The sequence below is a fragment of the Amia ocellicauda genome, chromosome 5, assembly GCF_036373705.1.
Source record: "Amia ocellicauda isolate fAmiCal2 chromosome 5, fAmiCal2.hap1, whole genome shotgun sequence".
NCBI lineage: Eukaryota > Metazoa > Chordata > Actinopteri > Amiiformes > Amiidae > Amia > Amia ocellicauda.
In genome coordinates, this window is record NC_089854.1 from 23709088 (window position 1) to 23720917 (window position 11830).

Genomic DNA, 11830 nt, shown 5'->3' on the forward strand with positions numbered 1-11830 from the left:
TCACCTTGATTGGGAAAATGAGTCCTTGAGTCATCAGCAGCTCAACAGATACAAGACAGACTCGGGCCCTCAGAGCAGCCTCTCTCTGGGTTCGGCTCCGGGGGAGAGTAATGGGAATGTTCACACTGTTCGTTTTTCCGTTCCACAAAATATCTGAATTCTGCTCTTGTTTTGTTGATGCTGCATTTCAGGTACACTGTAAATTGGATATTTAATTTCTCTCTCAATGCCAGGTTTCTCATCAATGCCATGTTCACAAATGTAGAGAGGAATATTAATGGAGTCATGTCACTCTTTCACCCTTATCAGCACTTGTTGCAAAGGCTCTGAGCCCATGAATAAAGAAACCTGTTGCATTGGTTTCTTGCCTCACAAGGTGTTGTCCACTGTGGCACAGTGAGGTAAATCCTTTTTCCTTGCCTACTCACAGGAAATTGATATACATTGTGGGGCCAGATATTGAGTTCTCTAGTTATACACAGAGATTGTATCACAGTTAAATCAAGTTAGGATGTATTGGACCATGTCTATGCATTATTTCTGAATAAGTCTGTCTCTTGCAGCTTGTAAATAATAAACTATTAATTCTCAAATGGAAAAGAAAATACATATAGTCACACAACTCAGATGTAACTGTTGCCAAACTAGACGATCAAAACAACTCCTTCCCGTTTGTTTTCTGGTATATAATGTCTGGATGTTACAATGACTCCAGATTCTGCAGTCGAAGAGTTAATGCATTTGTCGCTGTTGTTGAGACTGGACAGTGTGTTTTCACTGTGCTGTCCAATGGGAATAAAGGAAAAAGTGACATTGTGGGGCATTCCTGCCGAGAAATGGGCAAAACCCAGATGCGGTCGGATGTGTTTTTCAGTAGTTCAGAAGCTACGTCGCGTGTTCCTTGTTTATGAATTGTGTTTACTTTTTTCTTTTCGCTCTCATTTTTTTTGTTCTTTTTTCCCCAAAGGCAGATATTGTGGCTTTTAGATGACGAATGAAATTTTGCAACATGTCCCTTCCGGAACGGGTGAAGGGCTCAGCCAATCGGTCCTTGAGTTTCTTTCCACCACATAACAAAAATGTTTCAATTCCACTAATCTGGAGTATTTAGGCTAAGTAAACTATCACTCTTCAGGATTTCATCTAAAGCCATGTCCCAGCCATGCAGGACTTTATTCAAACCATTTGTGTGTGCGGTTGGGAACTGGAATTGGGGGGGCGAGCGGGGGGATCGGATAGCCCTGGGAGAAAGTCTGGGACGCGTAGAGTGAGAGGTATTGGCAAGGAGCGGCCAAACCACATGCAGCTTGCGTGATTGTGGCTTTCCTGCAACCCCACTCCCCCCGCCCCTGTTTCCCTCGCTCCCAGAAGCACCTGCACGCACCACTGACTGACCCGGCGACCTTTGAACTGTGGGACAGACACAACACAGCCGAGCCAGGCTGTCTGGCAGAAGGAGAGAGAGAGAGAGAGAAAACGTTTGAGTGCAAATCTTCCAAAATATTCAGCAAAACCGTAATAAACGTCTGCTAAATGTTTAAACAGCGACAGTAGTTCAAGTGTTCAGGAATCTGAACTTGAGTTGTTTTCTTAGCGCTTGATGATAGTGTTTGAATTATAGGATCAGATCCTGGACCATCACAGAAACTTGAAAAATAACATAAAACCAAAAAACAGAACCAGACAACCTGTCTAGAAAGTTTTTACAATAAGATAGGTAGTCTGAAAAACATGTTGGTTCAATGGCACACTCTTCATGAAATAAATATCTCTGGTGAGGAGACTAATCATTATAATCTGATGCAAAAGGTGACCTCCTCACAATTTTTTTGTATCTACGCTTGCTTTCTTACTTTTTCTTTTCTAAATGGATGGAAAACTTTTCTGAGCAGATGTTGCAAAATGATTGCACTGATCAACTCATCCCAGAGAGGAAATCCTCTTAAGTGTTGAAACTTGTGGGAAGAAGTCATGTTTAATGATGGAGTAATGATCTGGTTGCGGTCCCCTCTTTCTCTCTCTCTAAACAAACAATGCCATTGCCATTCATACTTGGCCTCTGTACAAACTCCAGTGATTAAATGTGACTGTTTGAGGGGGTGTGCTTAGAGAATCCATTATTTAATCTGTGCAAGCCGATTACATCAAGTATCAAGTCTTCCACCCTGTGCTCCTCTGCCTGCATCGGGCACTGCTGTCTGTTATTACCAACCTGCACTGCCAGCGACACAGGGACCAGCTGCCATGCACCTGAATATATGTTGGGAAAGGTTCTTATTAGAAAAAGATGCAGCATGTGCATCTAAAAGTGTGAGTTATTAAGAAACAATATTGTGTACAGAGAATACAGTTTGAGGAGAATAGATGGGGCAATACCTTGTCTTCTCACTACAATGCACCTGCTAAATACTTTTTGTCCATTACATGTTTCATCAAGATGGATTAAGAACATAAGAAAGTTTACAAACAAGAGGAGGCCATTCAACCCATCATGCTGGTTTGGTGTCCATTAATAACTAAGTGATCCAAGGATCCTATCCAGTCTATTTTTAAAGGTTCCCAACTGATTGCATAATTTGTTTGGATAATATTTCCTGACTTATTAGGATATTATGACGGATCACAACCAAACAGAATCCTTGGTTCTGCATTCTTGAAGACAGGTCCCTGTACTTGCATGATCTGAATTGGCTTATTTTGTTTTACAGTCAAAATCATCTCCAGCAATGTGATAAAAATAAAAGGATTATGTGGAGGAACCTTAATATGGCAAACTGTTTTCCCACGATGACAAAACTGTGTTGCGGTTATTTTGGAAATCAATTTCCCTTTCAAGCATGGCCCAGCTTCCCCGCCGGGTTCTACATCAGATCAGATACTGACCACAAAGGTTTGCTTGCCTGGCGGCTAAACTCAATCCCTCAGTTTGTTCTGTAAATTGAATTTAATAAGATGTTTCTTCATCACGCTATGCAATAACTTAAATGAATCCATCTCTGCTTTTCTACACTTTAATGATTTATACTGATTGGAGTTTAAAATATTCCCATGTGTGGCCTCCATAAATCTTACGGGTCCAGTTACCTCGCGCTCTCCCAAGTCGCTTTGAACTCGTGAACGTTGCCTGACCGAGAGGGGAACTGCCATGTGGTGTAATTTCCTCTTTAGGGCATCTGCTGTTACTGTCATTACAAAGGCACTGCCAATTTTCCTTAGGAATCTCACTGCCTCCACTCTTCGCACAGAAACCGCTAGTTTTTCAGCACCTGACACGCCAGACCACGAGACAACACTGTAACCCGAGATGCCGGGGATGAAAGAAAGGCTGCAGGCTTCGATGAGGAGAAACGCAACGCAAGACAGACATAGGACTTGAAGAAAAGAATGAGAGATGGGAGCTTCAATGCCATTGACTGGGGAGAGCAAAATTGACTACTAGTCTTCAGCCTGGCCTTGTTCTCTGCCCCTCACTCCTTGTGCATGGCTGTCCATTTTGTCTTCTGTGTCAGTGACAGATATGATGATGCGCTTGGCAATCTTTCAACAACAGCACTAAAAGTACCCTATCTGAGATACTTCTGCATATTAACAGCTTCCTCATCATTAGAGAAAGGAAACATGTCTCGGTTCAGAGACACCAGAGTATTGTGCAGTTGCTGTTTTCCTAGAATGTCTATTTTTCTGACCTCCCTCCACAGCAATATGGCTTTCTGAACAAGATGAGCAGACAAGCTTTGATTACACAAGGGAGAAGACTTTTGCCAGGAAGCCAAGAGATTTAGTAGCCCCAGGATTTATTCACACCCCTGATGAATTGTGCCTAATTCCCCACCTATCACAAAATTGTCCATTCAGTATTTTCCAATACAAGTAAATCAAAATCAGTATCAATATTGAATGCATCAATAGCATATCTGTTGAACATAGTTGTGTATATCTCTAAATAGGCAATGTTCAGATTAATTCATACCCCAGTAGTCAGTACTTCCTCCACTAACTTTGATAACACAGAGGAGGTGCTCCCTGTGGCCTTTAAATGAGCTCATCAATGTCTTAAGAGGGGTTTACTTTACCTCGCTTTATGCAGACGAAGTAAAGCCCCAAAGCAAAACCATCTCCTTCCGTCCTATGGGTAAGACATTCTTCTCAAAATATGCCACTTGTGTTGTGTGTACATAAGGTTGGATTTTTGTTTAATCTGTGACAATAAAACATGGTTCCAGTCAACGGAGGAGATTCAGATTGAGGATAGAACGTGTACTTCGTGTTGTGTATTTGGATATATATAATGTTATCAGTCAATATGTCAGTCTTACAATGTTGGTGGAACATCTAATATGTATCTATATCTATGTATAGAAATAGGTATAAATGCATCACTCCCTCCTGGTTTCATAGATTAAATACATGAAGATGAAGAGACATGTCTGGTCAAGTCTATTCTGACTGTGTGCAGCTTTATGCCAGTAGAGGCACTCAAGAATATAATACACAAGCTTAAAACTGACTTGGACACCAGCGCTGCTGGATTTAGAGTGACAATGTATTTATAAACCAAGATTCTGCTGCCCCCTTGTGGACATGGTTGTAATCCTTGCATCTACTTTTGTAAAGGTCATAAGTGACTAACTTGAACAACGCTTTACTATACAGCTGTGTATTTGTCATATGATAATGTTACATAATATAAAAACAAATTCCACACAGCAGTTTGATACTTGTTACAGGGCAATCCGTTGTGATATGACTGATCAAAGACACAGATTTTCATGTGTGTTTTTGGTCCTGTATGAATAAGTGTTTTTATCTCTTATAAACAAATTCACAAAAATAAGGACAGAAATGTAGAGTCCCAATCAACGCTGTAAATGAATGGTTATCAAGCAAAGAAGTAAAAATAAGCACTTCATGACCGCAAGCCTTTTCACTGAGAGTGAAACAACAGTAGGACGTGGAGGAGCTTCCCAGAACCAACACTGGAGGTCACTCGATTCAAAAGTATGACACAAGCCAGGCTACAGCCTACAGCATGACATTGAGCACGTAGAAAACAACACAACCACATTGATTATTTGTGCAAGTCTTCAAAACCCTTACCTGCTTCGGGTTCAAAAGCCAGTTGTTTTGGGAGGAGAATTAACAGCTGTGTCCAATTAGGGTTGGGATGTAAAGGATCCCTGATCTGTGTGTCTAGTCTTCTTATATAATCTGAACTGGGATTTTTCCATTTGCTTTCCCTGGGAAGTGAGAGGTAGAAAGTTTGGCTGAAGTACCTTTCCTTGCCACTTGCTTGGGTGTCTGTTTTTCTTTTAAGTCTCTATTCTTTGTGCTGTTTTACACGGTGCTGACATATTTGGTTTTGAGCTTCTTCATGCTCTCATTAGTCTTTACCACCATGTTTGTTAATAAAAAGCAGAAGACCAGTAATTCACAGGGTGTCTCATGTTGGATCTGTTTATGTAGGGCAAAGAGAGCCTGAGTCACTTGTAGCTGACAGCAGATTCACTCAAGGTGGTGTTTCCTATTTACAGTAACGCAGAGTGCCTGGGCCCAAGTATCCATAACAGACAATGTTTGTCCTCCCACTGTGTGGGCACATGCTGAATATAAAACAAGCCCAATAATGTCTGGTTCCCTGTTCTGTCAGTTTCAAAGCCACAGATCACCTGAGGTAGCTCATGTGACTTTTAGATCCCTCTACTTCTGATAATGACATGTAAAATGAAAGAAGACATCTGTGTGGAAGTGTATTACTACAATTACTACTACTACAACTGTGATGAATCTCTTTGATGGATCTTTTCAAAGCTTTGTTATTCTGCTCATAACCCTGTTCTGGCTCTGGTAGTGAATTTCCCCCACCGTGAAACACCTTAATTGCACTTTGGTACTGAGAGTCCCGTCCATCTCCAGGTCTGTTTATTTATCTGGAGATCTGATATAAAAATTTCAAAGCCTATGATCTCAGTACCCTAAATTGCCTCTTTGCAAGCATTAGAGAGATCATTTTGTTCAAATGCTGCAGTAAAAAGCTTCTACCTGCTGCAAAGTAAGAAGTTACAAATCCAACCCAACTGTAAATCAAATGTAAGTTTAAGTACAGTACAGTTATTCTTTATAAAAGTGTGTCAAATGTTGTGTTACCATGAAGTTATCCTTACATGCTCTGCAATTTATTTTTCTATAAATGAAAATAAATACACATTTTAATTAATTTAATTTTAATCATACCTATGCTGACTGCTTCCTTGTTTCTTTGGTTATAAATCCCCCCTTTTTTCCTGTAATAGACTAGACCATTTGAGTGATAGAAATTAGGGTTCTGCACACTGCCAATTTATCTTGAGTGTGTAATAAATATTTATAAAGCATATCCATAACTACAATTGTTCAAACATGGCCCTAGAAGAAAACATAATTGAAAAAATTGCTTGTGAACAATCGACTCACAACCAGGCTTCTTCATAACACTGATAATGAATTGATTTGCTATCCTGATTATTATTATTATTATTATTATTATTATTATTATTATTATTATTATTATTATTAATACTGGGGATGAATGATCTATTGATGTGAATTATCTGTAATATAATAGAAAGCAAATGTAATATTATTTGTTTTAATTAATAAATAAACCAAGTTATTTGCTTATGAGTATCTTCCCGCAATTGGGCACTAGAGGGCAGATACAGGTCATAGGTTTTACAAAATTTACAAACTTAGTCTGTTTCCATTAGTAATTTATGAAGTTGACCATATTAGACAGCCTTCAATCATGTTGATTTCGATATCTGTTCCCATATGTGTTGTATTTTATATTTATTTTATTACTGCAATTTGTAACATTTAGATTGTTTTTCTTGTGTAAACTGTAAGTTGCCCTAGATAAGGCTAAGACATAATTAATAACCATAATAATATGTAATAATAGTTGTATATGTATATATAAATAAATCCTAGCCATCAACCATTTTATAATTAAAGCAATGTGTTTTTGAAGACCGAATTGGGACGAATGCCACCTCTCACTGAAGAGCAGCACATTCACTGAATGAGATTTGAAGAATTAGTCATTCATCTGCGAACAGAGGGCAGGATGGGGCAGATACAATCAGTGCATTGCTAATTAGTATAAAGAGTAGCCTGTGGTTTAAATGCATGAAAATTAGGCAAATAAAAGAGGAGAAATATTGAGAGATTGGTTTCTGTAGCCATCACTGGTTTTGTTGAGCTTTTTGTCTCCCTGGTAACTAAGTGCTGGTTGGCGGCATGGATGTAGTGTGTGCTCAGCGCAGGACGGAGCGCAGGACGGAGCGCAGCAGCTGAGGCGTGCGTGTCCAACAGTGCGTGAGACTACAGCTGCAAGACACCGGCACACTGGTGGGGGGGGGTTGCACATCACTTCATGCTCAATCTGAAGCGTGTTTCTCGTTTTAACGCATTTTAAGCTGCATCAGCTCGCAGAACTTTGATGCGCAAGGCATCTTTTTCTTGGTCAACATTTCAACTTTGCATTGTTTTTAATACACCCAAGGGTGACTGATAATATTTTTTAGCCTGGATTCAGGACTTCTTAATTGTTTCATGGGAAACACGTTGCGTTTTCTAAAGCTTGTGGGACATGCCACCACTAACGGCGAGCTGGGGAGTGAAGCGCCTGCTCGGGTGACAGTGTTCAAGTGAATGTCGAGGAATACGATGAATATGACAAGTGCGCTAAACTTCACGGCTCCGGCCTGGAAACCCGAGTCGGTGATCATCCCGCTGGTGTTCTCGCTCATCTTCCTGGTCGGGACGGTGGGCAACAGCCTGGTCCTCGCCGTGCTCCTGCGCAACGGCCAGATGAACCACAACACCACCAACCTGTTCATCCTGAACCTCGGCGTGGCGGACCTGTGCTTCATCGTCTTCTGCGTCCCTTTCCAAGCCACCATCTACACCATGGACGAGTGGGTGTTCGGTCCTGTGGTGTGCAAAGCCGTGCACTTCTTCATCTACCTCACCATGTACGCCAGCATCTTCACGCTCGCCACGGTGTCTCTGGACAGGTGAGCGCAGCGCCGGCAGTTTGCGCCACCTGTTGCGCTTGTGTTTATGTGTATTGCGCTTTTATATTATTAAGTACTCGTTTAATATTGCGAGGGGACCAAACAGGTTTGCTACAATCTACGAATTGATGTAACTGGAAATTATGTTTATTTGCACAGGTTATTTTTGATCAGTTTTGCCTCTCTTTATTATTTTCGGAAGTGATTGTAAACATTTCAAATGCAGTTTGTAGCGGAAGAAATGGAGGTATTGGGAATCATTTATTCGAGGGTTTCATTTATTGAAATGTATCTATCAAACAGCGCTAACTTAAACAGAATGGTGTAAATAGCTGCTGGAGCTGGGCTGATGTAGGACACGTTTAGCAGTATAGGAAAAAGCTTGACCTGAATGTGTTGAATATTATATATATTCCCAATGTGCTTCTAGATAAACAGTCATTAGCTTTTATTTGGCAATTAGAAATCACTTGTTTGGCTAATTAGATGTGCAATGTTTTTAGTCAAGGCTGTAGCTTATAGTGTTCATGATTGTCCTCTAAAATATAAATGTGCTGAAAAAAGGTGAACCAAGAAGGAGTTATCTTTGCTAAATAACAAGAGGTTTGAAGACATTGAACAATAGTGCAAAGAGTATTACTGTGTCAAGGTATTATGTTTTTATAACACTTTTTTTTTTTCTCTCATCTCTCTGTGCTGTAGGTATCTGGCAATCCGGTATCCCCTTCGCTCAAGAGAACTGCGAACACCCAAAAATGCCTTGACATCCATCTGCGTCATCTGGGGGCTGTCGCTCATCTTCTCCGGCCCGTACCTCAGCTACTATGAGCAAATCGACCTGAACGGGACTGTCATCTGCATCCCGGTCTGGGGGGTCCCACAGCGCAAGGTCATGGACATCTGCACCTTCGTCTTTGGGTACCTCATCCCCGTCCTCATCCTCAGCCTGACGTATGCCCGCACCATCCGCTACCTGTGGACCGCGGTGGACCCCCTGGAGGACATGTCTGAGTCCAAAAGGGCCAAGCGGAAGGTGACCAAGATGATCATCATCGTGGCCGTTCTCTTCTGCCTCTGCTGGCTGCCCCACCACCTGGTCATCCTGTGCCTGTGGTTCGGCTACTTCCCCCTCAACCAGGCCACCTACATCTTCCGCATCCTCTCCCACCTGGTTGCTTATGCCAACTCCTGCCTCAACCCCATCGTCTACGCGCTGGTGTCCAAGCACTTCCGCAAGGGCTTCAAGAAGGTCTTCAGCTGTATCCTGCACAAGAAGGTCATCAACAAGGTCCACGTGGTGCAAGTGGCCAACACGGTGAGCACCCTGGAGGCCGGCTCCACCGAGGTCTCCCACGCCAGCGAGCCACAGCCTGGGGCCTCCAGCGGCAGCCAGACCAGGAGACCATGGGGGAAGAGTGAGAGAAGCAGCTACCGAGGGAAGTCCCCCAGTACTTTCATTTCCTTCAACGTTACATAGCCTTTTCTGCAATACAGACAGGAGCTTTCTAACCATATGAAGGAGAACAATGTACTGAAACTTTGAGATCTTTCTTTATTCTTCTTACTGTGCTCAGTGAGATAAACTTCCCAAACACGTTGTGTTATCTTATGCCAAGCATGTCACTTTTGTGCTCGTCTCCAGCAGAGAATCTGGGCAGGGGGAGAAATCATACAAATAATGGCTAACTGTATTTGACCTCTTTGTTAAGATCTTTCAAGTTCAAAACCGTTGTTGCATACTTATGTTGAGCCAGTTAGAGAAGAAAATGAAAAACTGCTACATTAGGGAATAGGAAACTGCCAGTCTTGATATTTAGGCAGATAAGTCGTGCTGATTGATGCTGATTAACAGAACAATAGATCTGACTGTGATTACATCTTTTCATTTTCCCAATTTTTAAATTGAATGAGTTATGAATATATTTAAAGACCAAAGAAACAAAGTACCAGAAAATTTGATGAACTGAAAGGCATTTGAGGTTTTCTCAGGAGAGCTTTACAGGCTCTCGCAGGTCTGGAAGGCGGTTTTTAATGAGGGAGTCTGAGAAAAAACAAACCGTTAATTTCCCAAACATTTCTTAATTGCTGCCATCCTGTTTTTCAGAGACGAATATGCTACTATTTGTGGCAACTGTTCATGGAAAAGTACATTGCTGCAGCTCCATTTAACATTGAGAGTTGATCTAGTAAACTCCTTCATCCATCGGCAATGAAAATGTGAGTGTTGTTAAAACATGCTTGTAAAGAAGTTATGCGAAAGTGCTTTTGTATCTGTGTAGCAAATTTCTAGAATAAATTGAGGCTTTGGTGTGATGCTTTTGTTCACAGATGTAATTAAAAAGAAAACCAAAAGTATTTTTTTATGGAATTGAAGACATGTATTAATGCTAATTATTTATTTTCAATTTTCTTCCAACCAAAATTAAAAAGTGTGTGTATACATACATGTATGTGTGTGTAAGAACAATATTTTTTGTTCATACAAAGTTTGAATTTCAGCCCTGGGGTCCCAGTGGGCCAAACTGGACTGCAAAGTGTTTTTGTAAAATGCTTAACAAAGCTAGACACTTACATCATGAATAATTTTAGAATGTTATAACAGTTATGAAGATAATAATAATTCATAAATACGAATAATCATGAACAGCAGAATGTATATCAACATATTTTATCACCTAGGAGGAACTCCAAGTTATGCCTGATTGACCAAAAAACTATTTAAGTGCTTTAATTTCCAAATGACTTTTACAATTTGTTTTTATGCAGCTTAAAATGCTTTAAAAGTTCAAAATGTATAGATCTGCATTATGCAAATCTTAATTGTTCTAATGTTATACTTGTAACAAATTATGAGATTTTGAAACAATTTATTACATTTCCTTTGAACATGAAGTGTTTTTGTCATGCTTATATGCTGATATACCCCTCGGATGTAAACAATATTTGGGTCAGTATCCAGCTCTACAGTTGCTTTTATATACAGTATACGGTGGTTATTTTTAACATCTTAATTGTATATTTTAATAAAATATTTTTAAAAACACATCAATTTATGCTGGTTTACATAACCATGCTGTTGAACAATAATATCCTATTATGCATTATATCCAGTACATCATTACAAATATAAATTTTGTTTTTCTAAATGAGGCTGCTTTATTCTGTACAGAATAATATAATGACTTTTTCAGAACACAAATTGTGCTGTGTGTTATTTAATATAGTAATGATTTTGTACATTAAAATATTACATTAGTCTATTAGTGGTGTATCTTTAGAAGTTTGGATATTGTTTGATCTCTCATTACGCTCACTGTTGTCTATCGGAGACGGGCCCGGTGTTTCCTTCTGTACTTGTACTCTGTGTTTAATGTAAGTGTGTGTATGCTGTGAATAAATAGAGAGTGTAACACAAAACAGACTTGCTGCAGGTCTTAAAATAAATTGCCTGTATTAAAAAAGATTAACAGCAAGAAGGCTGTGTTTATATTGGACAGAAGAAGCAATTACAGCTGTGTGAGCTGCAATAAACACCCCAGGATTTGGTTATATATCCTGAAGCAGGTTAAAAAAACTCTCTAACCCTCCCCTGCTTTTCTCCCTCTTTCTCTTCCTCTCCAGGTCTCCGTTTCACCTGTTTTTCTATTTCTGGAGTGTCGTCGACACAGTCTCTTTGCTCCTGTTTGTTGACAGTGTCATGATACTTGTGGTTGATAGGGCCTGGCATTTTTCTATGTCTGTTTCTGATGGGCAGGTTGTTAATTAGATGTCTGGAG

General features: G+C 40.3%; 1 protein-coding gene across 1 annotated transcript; it reads left to right on the forward strand.

Annotated features, from left to right (window-relative positions):
* The first annotated feature begins 7117 nt into the window (after window positions 1-7117).
* Window positions 7118-11448, forward strand: LOC136749840 (galanin receptor 2a). The gene is made up of 2 exons (XM_066704421.1): window positions 7118-8054; window positions 8757-11448. Exons 1-2 carry the CDS (start codon window positions 7690-7692, stop codon window positions 9529-9531), a joined length of 1140 nt encoding a protein of 379 aa, XP_066560518.1. The 5' UTR covers window positions 7118-7689; the 3' UTR covers window positions 9532-11448.
* Window positions 11449-11830: the final 382 nt, after the last annotated feature.